Source organism: Aplidium turbinatum, chromosome 5 (genome assembly GCF_918807975.1).
Source record: "Aplidium turbinatum chromosome 5, kaAplTurb1.1, whole genome shotgun sequence".
Lineage (NCBI taxonomy): Eukaryota > Metazoa > Chordata > Ascidiacea > Aplousobranchia > Polyclinidae > Aplidium > Aplidium turbinatum.
The window spans coordinates 31058034-31076361 of record NC_137476.1 but is presented as its reverse complement, the minus strand read 5'-3'; the positions used below and the strand labels follow the sequence as shown (position 1 = coordinate 31076361).

At 40.2% G+C, this 18328-nt stretch overlaps 2 protein-coding genes across 2 annotated transcripts; one reads left to right on the top strand and one right to left on the bottom strand.

The window, feature by feature from the left end:
- The first annotated feature begins 3207 nt into the window (after window positions 1–3207).
- LOC145771125 (protein CFDP2-like) lies at window positions 3208–4296 on the top strand. The gene has a single exon (XM_082582862.1). The coding sequence runs from the start codon at window positions 3208–3210 to the stop codon at window positions 4294–4296; it is 1089 nt and encodes a 362-aa protein (XP_082438988.1).
- Window positions 4297–6229: 1933 nt separating this feature from the next.
- LOC145771124 (uncharacterized) lies at window positions 6230–8044 on the bottom strand. Its single transcript, XM_082582861.1, has 3 exons — window positions 7874–8044; window positions 6661–7253; window positions 6230–6242 (listed from the first exon to the last, which is right to left on the bottom strand). The coding sequence occupies exons 1-3, from the start codon at window positions 8042–8044 to the stop codon at window positions 6230–6232; spliced, it is 777 nt and encodes a 258-aa protein (XP_082438987.1).
- Window positions 8045–18328: the final 10284 nt, after the last annotated feature.

Sequence of the window (18328 nt, the reverse complement as noted above, 5' to 3'; positions counted from 1 at the left end):
TACCTGCTTCATTGGGTGTGTGGAGCTTAGAGTCTTACTCGATAGGTGGGTTGTATGCCATACATCAGACAACAAAGTAAGAAATGACAGAAGTAAACAGAAAACTCCAGCCATTCGTATCGCAAGCTTGAATGTACGAACTATGCGTAATGGTCTATCCGACGACTTAAGAGATATACAGGACTTTCGTAAGACTGCAGTGATCGATCGCGAACTCTACAGATTGAACATTGATATAACTTCTTTGCAAGAAACAAGACTTCCTGACAGTGGGTCCCTAAAGGAGGACTCCTATACCTTCTTCTGGAAAGGGAAAGCAAGGGATGAAACCAGAGAACATGGGGTTGGCTTTGCCGTTAGAAATACCATGCTGCACATGATAGAACCCCCTACGAGAGGCACAGAAAGAATCCTTACACTCCCAGCAAACATCATAGTATTGGGCCAATACTGTATTTATGTCGGTGTGTATCGGGTGTATCGGTAACGTTTGCACTGTATCGGGCCAATACCGGCAACGTACAGTATTGTATTGACAAAATGGTACAGTTTGTCTGATACAAAGCCTGTATCGGGCCGATACAATGTTGTAAGGGCAAAACTGTACCGTTTGTGTAAGGGCAATGCGGTATTGGCATAGTAAAGTTTGGTAACGGCAAAACTGTACAGTTTGTGTAAAGGCAATGCGGTATTGGCACAGTACAGTTTGGTAATGGCAAAACTGTACAGTTTGTGTAAGGGCAATCCAGTACTGGCACAGTACAGTTTGGTAATGGCAAAACTGTACAGTTTGTGTAAGGGCAATCCGGTATTGGCACAGTACAGTTTGGTAATGGCAAAACCGTACAGTTTATGTAAGGGCAATGCGGTACTGGCACAGTACAGTTTCGTAATGGCAAAACTGTACAGTTTGTGTAAGGGCAATCCAGTACTGGCACAGTACTGTGTGGTAAAGGCAAAACTGTACAGTTTGTGTAAGGGCAATCCGGTATTGGCACAGTACAGTTTGGTAATGGCAAAACTGTACAGTTTGTGTAAGGGCAATCCGGTATTGGCACAGTACAGTTTGGTAATGGCAAAACTGTACAGTTTGTGTAAGGGCAATCCGGTATTGACACAGTACAGTTTGGTAATGGCAAAACTGTACAGTTTGTGTAGGCTAAGGGCAATACGGTATTGGCACAGTACAGTTTGGTAATGGCAAAACTGTACAGTTTGTGTAAGGGCAATCCGGTAGCCTACTGGCACAGTACAGTTTGTGTAACGGCAAAAGTGTACAGTTTGTGTAAGGGTAATCCGGTGTTGGCACAGTACTGTGTGGTAAAGGCAAACCTGTAGGCCTACAGTTTATAATGGCAATCCGGTGTTGCAATGGTACAGTACAGTTTGGTAAGGTGTTGGCACAGTACAGCCGATATTGGCACAGTAAAGTTTGGTAAAGGCAACACTGTACACTGTAGCTACAGTTTGGTTGCAAATTATTGGGCTTGTTTTTGTGTTGATTTGGCTGTTTTGGGCTTGTTTTTTAGATTCACTTGCTTGTTTTCAAAAACCAACCTGGCATCACTGGTTTTCAGTTTACTACTAACGGGAACACACTTCGCGTGCGAGTTAAGCCAGGTGGCTACTTTCGTGCGTGGTAGAGAGTGAGAGAGAGAGAAAGGAAACTTTTGAGAAAGCTTGCAGTCGAGTTTAGCTGTTTGTCGTGTAATTTGCGTTGTATGCTACAGTAGAAACTCCTGCCGCGTTCCACGCATAATGCCTTTGGCCAACGCAACTGTTCAGTTGGCGCTCCCACTCTGTTTACTTGCTTGTTATGTTGAGATGCGGTTCAGGTTGATAATCTTATTGTCTGAAGTACTAAGCTTAATTCATTTGTTTATATTTATTTAGATGTTCTATTAAGTTTGTTAAAGCTAATATAAGCTTGCATAATAAAGTATGTATTAGTTCACGACAATTTAACAAACTAATTGAAGATGGATAGCAAGTTTATAAAGCCCAGTTTGTTCAGCGCTGATCCCAACTGTAGTCAAGGTAGTAAAGAGTGGAAACATTGGCATCGAACATTCGCGAATTTTCTTGCAGCATTTCCAGCTTAACCAGAGATCAGTGATGACGATAAACTGCGATGTTTGATCGCCCACGTTGATAAGGATGTTTACGATTACATCAGTGAATGTAATACTTATGACCTTGCAATAAGAACTTTAGAAAGATTATACGTGAAACCAAATAATCTCATATTTGCCAGACATTTGCTAATGACGTGCAAACAACAGGCAGAACAGTCATTAGATGATTACGTATTAAACTTGAAGCGGCTATCTCGAGATTGCAATTAATGCGCCTTTCTACGACAAGTTCCATGTCGCACTTCTCACGCCATCACGGCTGGACTGAATAATAATGGTTTTGATGCATGATGTTGTAAACATTACTTATTCTGAGACAATAAAATATCTGCTTTTACAGGTGCTGTTATGCGAACACCGAACTTGGATGTTGCCACTGAAAGTGCCATAGAAAAATGTATCAGTACTTGGATGCGAAATTTTAATGACCGCGAAGGGGAACGGAAAAGACGAACCATCGGTTGCTCATATGTTCAATAAATTTTCGCATAAGAATTTTCTTGTTTCTGTTTGAAAGTACGGGTTAGGGTTACTGATGCAGGCTTGGTGATGGCATTGTATATGCCTGTACATTTGTAGGTATTGGCATGGTGTAGGCGCAGGCATGGTATCTTTTACAGGTACAGGCAGATAAATGGCATTGCCCTGGCCCAGTATTGGCATCGTATAGTGATATTCGCTGAGTAATGGCATTGTACAGGCCAGAACGAGGGTGTAAGGTACAAATACCGGTTGGGTAATGGCATCGTGCCGGCAACTGTAGCAATACTGTATCGGCCCAGTATAGAACTTGTTTGCACTTTCTTACCGGGCCTGTATAGATTACTGTATCGTGCCAATAAAGGGACCCGATATAACACCGCATTGGCCCTATACCGGCCCGATTAGGGTATGTTAAAGGTACAAATACCGGTTGGGTAATGGCATCGTGCCGGCAACTGTAGTAATACTGTATCGGCCCAGTATAGAACTTGTTTGCACTTTCTTACCGGGCCTGTATAGATTACTGTATCGTGCCAATAAAGGGACCCGATATAACACCGCATTGGCCCTATACCGGCCCGATTAGGGTATGTTAGCTGGGCTGCGCCTTTCCACGCATGAAGGTCCTGCAAACCTCGTGTGTGTGTATGCGCCAATACTGCAGGCCACACCTGAAGCCAAGGATCAGTTCTATGAGCAATTAGACAAGGCTGTTCAGGAAATCCCAGCATCAGAGCACATTTTCGTCTTGGGGGACTTCAACGCCAGGGTGGGCGCAGACAATGAGTCTTGGCAAACTGTGCTGGGTCACCATGGGATTGGCAAAATGAACGACAACGGGAAAAGGTTCCTCGAGCTTTGCTGCTACCACAACCTTTGTGTAACAAACACTTTCTTCCAAAACAAAGCTTTCCATAAAGCATCCTGGCGACACCCCAGATCGCAACGATGGCACCAGTTGGATCTAGTCATCACACGACGTATCTCTTTAAGCAGTGTCTGCAACACAAGATCATACCACAGTGCAGACTGCGACACTGACCACTCTCTTGTTGCCTCAAGGATATCAATAAGGCCCAAGAGGCTGCATCACATCAAGAAGAAAGGCCAGCCAAAAATCGATGTCAGCAAAACCTCTCTTCCAAACAAAAACCAGAAGTTCTTTGAACGTCTTGAAGAAAGTCTGAACATTGTCCAAACTGAGGACGCAGAACACATGTGGGAGTCACTGAGTAAGACCATCCACCGTGCAGCCGTCCAGACCTATGGAGAGAAGGAGCGAAAGAACACAGACTGGTTTGAAGCACACATCTCTATGTTGGAACCTATTATCGATCTGAAACGTAAAGCACTGCTCAGCTACAAACAAAACCCGAGCAGTCAGAACCTACAAGCCCTAAAAGCCGCCGGACACAAAGCTCAGCAAACCTCACGCCACTGTGCTATCAACCACTGGCTTCTGCTGTCAGAACGTATCCAGTTTGCATCAGACAGTGGCAACATAAGAAAAATGTATGAGGGCATCAAGCAAGCAACAGGAAAACCAATCAAAAAGTGTGCCCCCTTAAAGCATCGACTGGCGAGATCCTTACAGACCAGGACAAGCAGATGGCACGCTGGGTGGAACATTACCTGGGACTATATTCAACAGAAAACTCAGTCTCTCAAGACGTGCTAGACAACATTGAAGATTTACCTGTTATAGCAGAGCTTGATGCAGAACCTACTTTAGAAGAACTGAGTAAAGTCATTGACTCTATGCAAAGTGGGAAAGCACCGGGAGAGGATAACATTCCAGCCGAGGTCATAAAGTGTGGGAAACCTGTCCTGCTAAAACCACTGCACGAGTTACTGCGTCTTTGTTGGAAAGAAGGCCAAGTACCGCAGTCCATGCGCAAATCCAAGGTCATTACTCTGTACAAGAACAAGGGGGATCGCACGGATTGTAACAGCTACAGAGGCATCTCTCTGCTTAGCATCGTGGGAAAAGTCTTTGCCAAGGTGGTCCTTAGGCGCCTTCAGGTATTGGCCGACAGGGTCTACCCTGAATCTCAGTGCGGGTTCCGCGCCCAGATGTCCACAACAGACATGATTTTCTCCGTACGACAGCTTCAAGAGAAGTGCCGTGAGCAGCAGAGGCCGTTATACATCGCTTTTATTGACCTGACAAAGGATTTTGACCTTGTCAGCAGGAGAGGCATGTTTCAGCTACTGCAGAAGATTGGCTGTCCCCCACAGCTGCTTAGTATCATCATCTCCTTCCACAAGGACATGCAGGTGTGGTCAGCTACGACGGGGAGACCTCTGAACCCTTCGCAATTCGGTTTGGTGTGAAACAAGGATGTGTCCTTGCGCCGACTTTGTTTGGGATTTTCTTCTCTCTGTTACTGAACTTTGCATTCGGTCACTCCACACAAGGATTCCACCTACACACCCGCAGTGATGGGAAACTATTCAACCTGGCCCGACTGAGAGCCAAGACAAAGGTTCGCACAGTGCTGATCAGAGAACTGTTGTTTTCCGATGACGCAGCACTGTCAGCACACGTCGAGCACGAGCTGCAGCAGTTGCTCAACCAGTTTGCACACGCCTGTAGGGAATTCGCACTGACCATCAGCATCAAGAAAACAGTAGTCATGGGCCAAGATGTCCCCAAGCCACCTGTCATCACCATAGGATCAGAAGTGCTCGAAGTGACAGACCACTTCACCTACCTTGGTTCAACGGTCACCAGCAACCTGTCCTTAGATAAGGAAATCGACAGACGGATAGCCAGGGCTGCAGGAGTGATGACTCAAGTCGGGGCGAGAGTGTGGGACAATAATCTTTTGACACTTAACACAAAACTCAAAGTGTACCGTGCGTGTGTTCTTAGTACTCTGCTGTACGGTAGTGAGTCCTGGACCACTTACGCCAGACAAGAAAACCGCCTTGAAAGCTTTCACCTTCGTTGCTTGAGGCGCATTCTTGGTATTTCCTGGAAGGACAGAATACCCAACACCACTGTTCTGGAACGTTCTTGCTCCCTAAGCATACACCTTCTCCTCTGCCAGCGACGTCTACGCTGGTTGGGGCATGTATCCAGAATGAAGGATGGGCGCATTCCAAAGGACATTCTGTACAGTGAACTTGCCACAGGGAAACGCCCAGTAGGACGACCTGCACTGCGTTACAGAGACGTTTGCAAACGAGACCTGACGCTAACTGACATAGACCCTGCCAGCTGGGAACTGATCGCAGCAAATCGCAACAGATGGCGCTACGAAGTCAGTGCGGGTCTAGCAAAGGGTCAGTCGAGGCGGAGGAAGCAACTAGAGCAAAGAAGAAAAGAGAGACAGCAGCCTCAGAACTCCTCTGATTTCATATGTCCAAACTGTGGACGAGACTGCCACGCCAGGATTGGACTTCAGAGCCACATGATAAGCTTCCGTACCCAGAGTGCTACCATCATCTGAAAAGATGGAAGGATGCCTACTACTACTACTAATGATCTCACATAGTGCAGCAGTAAAAAAAAACATACAGTATTGCAGCATTTAATAAAAAAAGCCTAAGGAAAAACAGAGTGAAACTGTTCACCAGGCATTTGATAATTAAGTTACTTTCGCAAGTTACTTTAAAAGCCTAAGGAGTTAAAAAACAGCCAGATTTTCAAAATCTGGCTTCAAAAAAGCTAAATTGGGAACCCTTCCGTCAGCTGTCACTTTCATGCCTCACTAATTCTCTTGTCTCAACGTACAATGCAATTCTCTACCTACTGTCATCTAACACTAGTGTTATGTAAGAGTTTTACATGATTACGCTATCAGTCACTACTGCAGCACGTACACATGACAATGGTATATAATTTGCAGATAATAATTAATTTGTTCTTAAAATTTTTTTTAGACCAATTAGGTGAAATTGGATAATTTCACACGGCACATCTGACGATCTCACACGGCACATTAGTGTGCCGCGGCACAGTGGTTGAAAAACACTGTTCTGGGCACTTCCTGTTGCTGCTGTTTCATCGCGTCTTTGCTCTTTATAGTCTTTATACCAGCACATAAACTGACGAAATTCTGATGGGAAGTAGGAAGACAGGTCTTTTGAATACACACCAACCAGACCTGCAACAGCAACATCGATGTCTTTAACAGACATGGAGTCGTACTCAGTCAAAACTCTAAACCTCTGCAGCACCATGGAATATGCATCGATACGTTTCTGTAGTGTGCTCTTCAGTTGGTCGATGATCACATAAAACGTGTTAATTTTAATTTTTTGCTGGCCCGACATTCCTTCCACATCATCTGTAGCAGCTCCATCACTGACATGCTTCTCCCGCTTTGGTGCTCGCCGATTTTCAGATTTATATATGCTACTGCCACAGCGATCACGTGCCTGCTGCTCATAACAGTCAAAATTATCTCTGCATTCATCCAAGAATTTATCCAAGCTCTTCAGCAGACCAATGGCTGGTGTCAGTTCGATAGTGGAACTTTGAAGCAACTTGCTACTAGTATTGAAGCGCTGCAAAATATTGTTCCAAAGTATGCACATTAGGGCAACTTCAAGGGTGTTCATGTGTTTGGCCAATGCACCTGCTTCAGTTCGTGTGCTGCCATTCTGAGTAGCATCCCCAGAGATTTCCTGGAGAGCACTTTGAAACTTGTGGTAACCAATTAAAACTGCTTTTCTGGCATCAGCTCGAGCTTACTACCGGGTAGCTGATGGGTATTTTGGTACAAGGCATGCAGGTTGCTCTTCAAAACGGGTCCTCAGGATACCACAACAATGTGTTGATGCTCCAAAGAATGCATACACGCGATGCAACAAGTCAAAAAATGACTGCGTCACTCAACAGAAATGCGAATTTTAAAAACATCAAAAAGGAAGTGGCAACATGTTTCAATTCGTCCTTTTTTAACGATTTTTGCAACCTTTAATTTATCTGGAAAAACAGAGCTATTAAGATAAATACTTATTAGTTTAGAAAATAATTATTTTGAAAACATGACTAAATTTTTACAGATTTTAAAGTGGCCTGGATTTTTGACTGGCCTGTAGGCGCGTGCCTAATTTGCCTAATGGTTAATCCGGCACTGCCGGTACGGGTAATACTAACAGATGTCGTAGGCCTACTATTACGCAATTAAAGACTTCTTTAATTGTTCAAATTGTTTTACGGACACTGGAAACTGATGACGTCTTGGACATAGACAAATTAAGTGCATGGTTGAAGCAGAGAGGCACCTGGATGCATTTCATGCCTTCTTCTTAATTTCAGCCACGGCTCCAAGCTGCTCCGATACCATCAATGCATACCCATCTGTTCCGGCACCAACGCAGTTTAACAAATCTAAATATAACTCCTTCATTTTGTTCAGGACTAACTGTCCAAGAACTTTTCCACTGATCTTTGGCTCATAAGATGATGACATGCTTTCAAAACAGGAATCATGAACATTTAAACATCCAACAAAATCTTCGTGTCTCCTGTTCTGGTAGACGTAAGACACACAAAGTGTTAATTGGGAAGAATGCGAGATATCTGTTGTTTCATCGAATATTACACTGTAATATTTTGCTTCTTTTATGCGCTTGAGAATGATACTTCTAATTCCTTCTTCACAGCATTCAATAAGTTCGTTTTGTGCAGTTTGATGATGTATGTATTAGCATTGGACTTTGCTGTTTCTAGATGCAGTTTCAAGGTAGAATCGCCACTGAGGACACGGTATCTCAGCAGCTCTTGGAAATTACCTTCGTTGACTAAAGGCATTTACTGTCTCTTGTTCTAACGCACCATCATGTCGATGCCCTCGAAAGGCAATATTTTGTCTGCCTAAACATATTATAGATTCTACAATCGGTTTCAATCGTTCCCTGTTTTCTTGGACTTGCTTTTGTCGCTGCGAGCTAAGCTAGTTCGCAATGTGTTGTCTTGGTGTGTGGAAGGTCTTAAGAAAATCTTTACCCCCTTCCACTGCATCTCTATGGTACTGCTGTTTCTCGTGAGTTGTTAGATCGCAATCTTTTCCAAGAAGCTTCGCAAAATCAGCCAAAGGCTTTCTAACAAGTTTGTGAAGGGGTACGTGCTTATGAGATCCTCCAACCCGGCCAATAACAAATAAGCTGCAATATTTACAAAATAGTCCTTTTTTGGCATCAGAATACACCAGCCACTGAAATTTATCCAAGTGGGACTGGTTCAAGTATCTTTTTTCATCCTTTCCTTTTGTATGATGAGTAGAAAATGGCAGATTAAAATCATGTGGAGGTCTGCAGGGTTTCTCTAGTAACTCCCATATTTTGTTAAATCATCAATATTAGAAATCGAATCAATGTGGCATCCAACGTCATTCTGTCGAATAATGGAAGTCTTATCGGTATCACTGACATTAGCGATGGAAGTAGAACATTCTCCAGTCAGTTCAGTTTCAGTGCTAACAAAACTGGCATCACAACCATGCTCTAACTGTTCTTTCGAAACACAACCTACTCTTTTTAGATGAAAATCCAAGGTTCCTTGCGATCTGAGTCGTTTCATTTTGCTGACAACTTTTAAAGCATCTGTAATAGCCTACTGCAATAGTTTCATAACGGTGTCGCTCCTCAGCTCCTGTAAAAGAGATATCATATTAGATGCTGTACAAAAATAAGCTTACAAATTAACCTTGCATAATTACACTTTTTCAACTCAAAACATAAGTAAGAATTCCAATGGTTTTAGTTCCACATTCCTACGTCCGTCCGTCCGAGAGCAGCTCATGAAATGCATTGGTCAAGCGCACACCCCGAGAGTCGAACCAGCATTGCTTAATTTTGTTTTGTTTTTTCGTTCATAAAGTCGTGCTCTTTAACCAACTGAGCTAATGAGGCGAACAATGAACTCGGTCTTTTTTGCTGACTAAACTAGAGTTGCCAATTTCTTTTTTAAGAAACCTTTCTTTCTGGAATCACGCCTGCTCAATTATGCTACACTCTGGGTAGAGATGGTGGTGCATGAAAAGTGAGCGCCTTATCTGCTGCATCTGCACCATCGCTTCTAATTGATTCTCCTTCTTCTTTTGTGGGTATGAGGCCCGCGGACAGCCAGTTGGTGACCTCTGCTTCATAGTGACAAGTAGAACCTTTACTGCATCCAAAATTATATTCTTTACGAGTTCTAAATTTTAAATAGAAGCTCACACCCTGATATGCGCAAGTAATCCAACGCAATACGTGTGATGCTGTTGCGCTTCATCATTGCCGCACTGGCGGACCATTCCTTCAAATCCTCCTCTTATATGTAGGCTAATCCTGTGTGTAATCCGCTTTTTCCAGAACGCTTCATTGAAATGTTTTTGATAAAGCGAAACAACCCAAATCTCTTCTTCAAAGCAACCTTTCAGACAATCTGTAACCTATTTACATTAGCCCATCAATGAACCCACATGTAGCATTTACTGTAGCAGAAACATAGCATTACGATTTGGAAAGCCAAGTCAAGTCAATTTATTTTGTTTTAACAGCGCCATATATTAACAAACAATCAGAGTAAATGTAATTGTCAAAACAATGCATTGTACAACTGTTGGTTAGATTAGGGTATTAACATTAGGGTATCTTTTAATTTTTAATTAAAAGTTCATATACGTTTAGTGAAAAGCAGGGACCGCAGAATACCAAGAGATCCCTGGTGAAAAGCCAAGTAGAAAACTAGCTATATAGCCTACTAGCTATATAAATAGCATATAGCCTACTGAAGTTTCAAAGTGTACCAGTGTTTCATACTTCTTCAAATCGGCAATATATTCACAATAACGCTGTAGGCTACCGCTACAACTGAATTCTGAATAATAACAATTACAAGTATCTCGATGTATACAATTGAACCAGTGGCGTATCCTGGTTGGTTGAGCAAGGGAAGCAATAAAACTCGTGGAGGAATAGAGCGTGCCGAAGGCACGTGTTTTCCAAGGGGGTCTGGGGGCATGCCCCCCCGGACATTTTTTGAAAAATTACACTCAAATAATGGATTATAGTGCTTTCTGGAAACACTTTTAGGGTAATATTTGTATGAAATTTATTAGCAGATAAACAGCTATTAACTTATTAAAGGTAGCTCTTACACACGAACAGGCAAAAAATGCGGCTAAAATTAGAACACCAAAAACTCAGCTACATAGTCAAGTCTAGCCTAGACCTTACATATTCTGTCTTATGCCAAAGTCTATCCAGCCTGGATAACAGTGTACAGCCAACACTTGGCTCAAACTTTTGCTTACAAGGCCAATATTATAACCATAACAGTGCCCTAGATTTTCTCATTAGGCTACATAGCCCACTGGCACAATATCAAGACGATCTCTATAACAGGCCTGGACACCGCGCGCCTCCAGTCGAAAACTGGAGGCGGATGGTTCAAGCGAGGTTTTTAGCTGTCACACAAAGTGCTTTTGATTTTTGCAAGTGCATTGTTATTCAGGGAGATAAATATGTTTAATAACAATAAATTTAAACTAGTTACTGCAGTTTTTTCAGAGAATTTGAGGTTTTTATGTGTGAAACTAGATTAGCCTGGTAGTAAAGCTGCAGAGGCCAGCAGGCTAGTGTGTTGGATATGTCTAGTACATGAATTAAAATTGAATCCAAGCTAATTAGTCTAAACTGTGTGCTTTTGAAAGTAACATTTATGTTTCGTAGTTTAGAGACACCGCTAGCCCTAATGTGATAAGTGATAATGGGCAGAAAGTGTTGTGTTACTGGATGCAGATCTGGTTACGATAGAAATAAACAAATTTTAATGTATCACTTATCCAAGGATAGTGAAGAGAGAGAGAGCGCTCTTACTAGAATTGCATCAAAAGTTTATAATATGCAAGGTTTTAACTTAAAACTATTTTAGATAAGTTACATTGCAGAGTCGCCAGAAACAAGTAGGCTACAGTATTTCTTTTGATAAACGAAATATAGGCCTATGTCAAGCTTAGTATGTCTTACCACGGATGAAAGATTTTTTGGAAAGCTCAATATAATTCTAAACAATTAGCAACCACTGTTCTAGCAGTTATGGTTAAGTGTTTTTGGCGGTCCCGAATTCTTATTAAAAATGATACCAGTTCATCATGTAACAGCAGACTTTCAATATGATCAAATCATCATTATTATTGATAAACTTGAGCAGTGCTGTTCACATATTGGCGATACAATCTGTCATAGGCGCCTAACTATTTTTTGGCCGTGGGGGCGAAAGCGTGTTTCATCAACAGCAACGTAAATTCAGCAAAATGTCACTCAGATGGATGATGTAATAAACATCGCAACTTATGACCGAACTGATTTCAACTCGCTGTAAAACACCCGTTTTCGTGTTGCAGATGAAACAAAAGCGTTTGCTCATATTCCCGCTTTTGATTGGGTTTCTTGCAGTTGCAGATTCGCCATCCAATTTGCGCGAGTCCGCTGTTGCGTTGATTATGCCGCGTGTGCGCAATGCGGTTTGTACCAGCCCCTGTTGCGTTGGTGATCGGGCCGAGACTTCATTTTCACAGCGAGCGATTCACTGCCGTGACTATTCACAGCAAGGGTTTTTCACTGCCGCGACAATTTACTGCAGAGATTTCGACTTTTGAAAGCATTAAACATCGAAATAGAGTCTGTTTGCAAGCGTATAAAGCTAAACGCACGCTGCGTCTACGCAGCAAATTGTGTTGTTTTTGAGTGCATTCAACATCTGATGACATTGAATCGACGCAAAATGGTAGATTTTTGCTATGTGGGATTGTAGCATCGCTGCTCTCTCTAGTAATTATTTATCGCGAAGCTGTTGCGGTTTGCATGTAAAAAATATTTTCCCGCTGCCGATCGCTAGTTCATCTATTGTTTTATGTATCAATACGGCATAAAAAGTTGCCCCCACACAGAAATATGCGTGGGGGCCTGGCACCCACGCCCCACGGCTTAGGCGCCCATGCAATCTGTGATCGAAACCAAGTCAATAGGTATTTTTTCAAACATTTTGAAACAAACCTTGGTTGACAAAACACAAAAATAAGTTCATAAAAATGTTTCTTCAGTTTATAAAGATTGTGAATGTGAAAGGGTTAGGAGCTAATTTGTGCTTTAAGGATCCAGTCAGAGATGTTGTAAGATCTGACAATGACATTCATCTGAAGATTTTAACACAGTTGGCTATATCAGTTGAATCTATGGGTAGAGTTCAAAGAAAACAAGTACAACAGTTGCCCAGTTTAACAAGCTTAGCTTTTCATCATACCTGCTTAGGTCTAGTTGATCTTGCTTGAAGCCTTTTATCAGCACATCATGAGTTTGTTACAGGTTCAGTGAGTTTTCAACAGATCCTCTTGAGAAATTATTTGGCAAGGTTGTGGGGGAACATATTTTATAAATGTTCAGCAGGTCTCCGAAAAACTGTCAATAAGCAAGACCAAGCTTGCTTTGCATCAGGGAATTGACATTTCTTCTGTATGTGCACCAGCAGGGCATGTTTGCAATCTATGCTCATACAGAATGGTTTTATCAGAAGTTGCAGTGTTTGAGGGATCGCCAAGTATAGAAAAGAATTTATCATTTGATGAATTGCAAGCCATTGTTTACTTCGTTGGATAATGGATATGTTACAATGAAAGAGGAAATTTGTAGTGACGACACTTTCTTTTACTATGAAAAATTTGGCTCTTATACCCAATACTTGAATCAGGGAGGATTAAATGTACCAAACGATGCAACAGGTCAGATTGTCAGTAGTGTGGTTTTTGCTATAGCTTATTTTTGGTTGTAAAATTAAATGTTTGCCAAAAGTCACTTAGCACAATTTTTCAGTATGGCCTATATGTAAGTGATTTAATTATGAATATGACTTCATTACATTGTACTACTTTGTCCAATATTTTGCTCAATAAGTTATGCAAAGCAATGATTCCATTGTCATGCAAAGAACACAGCAATCCTCTAATATGTGTGGACCCAATTGAATGCATATCATAAATCGTTGCTCAATCACACCCAACAAGGCCAACATGTATAAACATTAAACAATATTGTCACAACCGACTGTATTTAAGTGATTCCCTTGAGAATTGTAGCCTATGTCAAATGTAAAAGTTTGACCTAAAAGGCAGAAGCTGCATATCAAGTATGTGTTAATAAGCATTAAGCAATGTTATATGTTGGGTGTTTGAGGTACGAAGTTTGTTGCATCAATTAATAGGTGCTTGTGTACTGAAAAATGTGGTTGTTCCTGTTCTATGTGGAATGCAATAAGCTGAGTTACAGTAGTTTCAAGGTTTTGTGTTATTCTCTGTTTTTCTTGTGCTGTCAACAAGCAAGGCATATTCACTTACAAGGTATATTATATAAATGCATCAATTAAACAAAACATTATAATCTTCTATGATATCATTATGATGTCATAAACAACCTGCATCACCCCCAAATAGTTGCTATTGACCCATGCTTTGCAGAAAACATCTTGACTCCAAAAATATGTAGTCTTATTGAGGAAATGTGTATTGATACCATCCGCCTCCAGTTTTTGACTGGGGGCGCGTGGTGTCCAGGCCTGTTATAGAGATCGCCTTGCACAATATCCCACAGAGCAGAGTTGCCAGACTATGAAAAGGTCTTAAAGCCAAAATAATATAAAAAAAGGCCAAAACAAGGAAAATATTAGACAAAAAAAGCCAAATGGTTATATCATATATTTACTTGTTTCTATCAAAAATAATAAAATGTAGCCTACATATATTTTATGACTTGTAGCGGATTTTAATAAATTGTGGCAAAAATAGTTCTGAAATTAGCCCAAAAACTAGCAAGTAGCCTGTAAAAGGACCGTAGCGGGTAAGTTTTAATCCGCCACATTACGAGTATTAAACAAGTATAGAACATGTATTGAACAATGGTGAATATTGTTCCATCTGGTAAGGTTACGACATTAGAGAAATATTGATTATTATGCATTTTGAAGAGTTAATTTAAAAAAAACTAATTCGCGGAATTTGGCCAATCTGGCAACCTTGCGACTGTGGAAGCAATTTTTAAATCGCTTCCAGGATTAGTTAAAAGAAACGTAAATTGCGCAAGCTTTGCACTGTTTTTTACCTTTCTTTCAAACTTGTTTCTTCTTATTGCAAAAACGAGAGCAAGGGATGCAATACGAATCTTTGCTTCCGCTAGCTTCCAACTTTTTAAAAATTAAATCCTAGTTGAAATCATACGGGGACATGAGTTAAAAACTGTTCTAAATCGTATTCACGTACGGTAAACAAATTACGAAATCGTTTTACTGAAAAATATCAGCTTCTAGTTTTTCAATTTTGACAGAAGCAATGCTTCCCTTGAGGATACGCCCCTAAACTGAACGCACACAACTGAGTAGTATAACACAGGCATTGAGATATAGCCGACTTACAATTAATTTCTAAAGCTTGCCATTGCAGTAGCATGCTGAAAACATAATGCGTTATGTCACGATTTCTAACGGAGAATATGTTAATCATCTCTAACCACTAAAAGCAGTATGGAGTCGAGTTACACTCCTTTTGGACCAATCTTATGCGATGTGGTTTTATGGCATAAGATGCCCGTCGTTACCAAACAACCCGGCTAGAAAGTCATCACATTTTTACATTTATTTAACATCCACACTCTTGAGGGGATGAGTTGGCATGAGTGCGAGAGAATGTATTTTTAATAACGTAAGATCAGTGGAGATTTGCGACACTGTTAAAACCACAAACTATTCATTAACAGTTTACCAAATCCGTCTTTTGCATTGATTCGAACGCCTTCAGACATTCTATGAATGTGATCATGATCAGCGTAATCATGTGATAGCCTACTTGACAACTGCCCCTGGACTTACCAAGGAGTGATATGCTACCTGATGAGGTGACGATGGCGTACTATTTTACGGAAATCTTCTTGTAGTAGAATGATTTATAATCATGCAAGCCCTTTAGCGGTTTACGAATGTTGCAGTTTAAGTCGTTAGAATGAAGACGAGAGAGGACCAGCTGTTCGTAAAAACAAGCAGTGGCTTTGTGGGAATTTTATGGATTTATTTTTTTTAATTTTGATCAAAATTTGAAATCGTTTGAGCACAAAATTACAAAACAAACATAAGAAATATTTCGACAACAAAACCTCTTTGATAAATAGTGCGGTATTGCAAGCTAGTCATTTCCCAACGGAAAGTACAAATCTAATAAAATAGATCATTTCGACAAAATGATATCTTTCGATTTGTGCACATCTCATCATTCATTTAGAAACAAGGATATTGTCAGATTGCTTCAAATAAGCTCTACGAAACGAACTTTTGACTCAAAAGAAGATTTTATGGACATTTGGAAAACTATAGACGTCCAAGCGAAGTGATCACCACAAGAATGTTAAAATTCAATTCAAGTATTTATGTGTTTTGAAAAAAAGAGAATTTCGACACTTTAAACCCTGATTAACGTAAAGTCAATAGAGATATCAATTGGACTTTGTCATGAACATTGAATTTCCACCCAACATTTTCTATTTCTGTTTGAACTACATGTACTTTAAAAGGTCGTCTATATTACTGCATTCAAAATTTTTTTCACTAAATTAGATGCTTTTGTATCTGCTTTACGCGGATCCTCTATTGACTTTACGTTAATCAGGGTTTAAAGTGTCGAAATTCTCTTTTTTTCATTTATTTTAGAAGTATCTCGCATCCTTTTATATGGATCATTCTACAGGAGTCCGGCTTGACTGGTCCCAGGCTTAGGTGTATGTCAGCTTGACTGACCCCTTTGTTTATTGTTAGAATTTAAATACTTCACCTAAATGTTTAATATTTTCGTGCTTTTTATTGTTGCTCAGTTGTATGACCTAATAACCTTCACAATTTGCATAGAAACTGTCATTATTACTGCTCGCAGACTAATCTCGCAGACTAATTTGTTCCTTAGCAACCACATAACATTTTTAGTTATTTTCTAAAGTGAACTGCTGTAAATTGTACTGATACTATGAGCTAATGAGTTGTACTGAAGAGGGTTTAATACCCGAAATCGCGATCTGCAACAGATGAATATCAATTGGACTTTGTCATGAACATTGAATTTCCACCCAACATTTTCTATTTCTGTTTAAACTACATGTACTTTAAAAGGTCGTCTATATTACTGCATTCAAAATTTTTTTCACTTGATGTGTTTTGCCTTGAAATTTATACCTAGGCACAAAACAAGTTCTTGGTTACATTAATTAGATATTTGGAGACTTTAAATCAACGTAAAATGTTACTAATGTTATCGTTGGAAACAAACACCAAAAAGGAACGTAATCGTTGTTCTGATGTAAAAATTACCGTATGTTTACATAAAGGTACAGGGGCGTTGACAGGGGGGTCTAGGTGGTACTTTTGGACCCGGGCCCGGAATATTTAGGGGGCCCGGATTTAAAAGATTCCCCGCGACTTCAAACATTATCAAGATCTTAATATAATCAGATCTAAAAGAATTGCCATCAAAGGTTAAAACAGCCACTTCAGCCGTCAGATGGTAAAGTACCGGGCCCCCTTCCGGGTATAGTGATTTCCCTAACCACGATTTTTTTTTTCAAAAACACGAAATATTTTTCCTCACCCACTCTTTAATTCTGAATAGGCTATATATATTTTTTGGTGGTAATCACTTCTAGCTACTTGCATCTACAAATCATAGCTGTAGGATGTGGGGGGCAGGGGGGAGGTCGCTCCCCCGCTGAAAAAAAATGTCGCAAATTTGGGCAAAAATGTCCAGTTATTTGGCCAAATCAATCTTACCACAATGTTTCGACGCCTCGCCAGTTTAGAAACTTTACATAATTGTTGTAACTTATGAGATATATAACTTACATTAATATTTCCAATGAATGTAAATGTATCACCACCGACTTTGAAAACTGTTGCATGTGGTATTGCAATCTGAGCAGAATGATAAGTTTCGATTCGACAACTGCAAAATAGAACTGTAAAAAAGCACAGTTGGGAAACAGAGATATATAAGCTTATTACTGATATTCACTAACATGTAGGCTGCATTTCTTCATGGGTAAGATTTAAAAGCCTACTGGGACTGGTAACTTTATGAGGTTTTTTGTTTTTTCTCAATATCCTACTAATGTAGTTGATTATAAAAATCATTTGGGCAAAAATGTCTAGTTATTTGGACAAATCAACTCTTACCATAAGTTTTCAACATTGTATCAGTTTAGTAACTTTATAGTGTTGCATTTTGTATAAAAAACATTTTGCTTTGAATGTAAAACAGAGTAACGACAATTTTGAAAACTTATATTTGGTATTAAAATTTGGGCAGAAAAGTTTCGATTCAGTATTTGCAGAAAAAAATGCAAAATAATGCTTTGACAAGCTGATAAGCTTATTACAGATGTTCATTAGAATATCACACTAGCCTACATTCCTTCATTGGTAGAATTTTGAAACCCTGCTGGGTTCTGGTGAGCTTATGAAGTTTTTGTTTTTTCTCTATATCCCACTAATGTAGTTGTTTGTAAAAATATTTGGGCAAAAATATCCAATTATTGGATAAGTCAATTTTACCATAAGTTATGCTATGCTCGCAAAACTTGACTTAAATACTACAAAGATAGCTTATCATTTTTAGATACCTATGGTCAAACAAAATAAGTATTTGTTATAAATTTTAATAATCAACAGTTGTGAGCCCACATATACA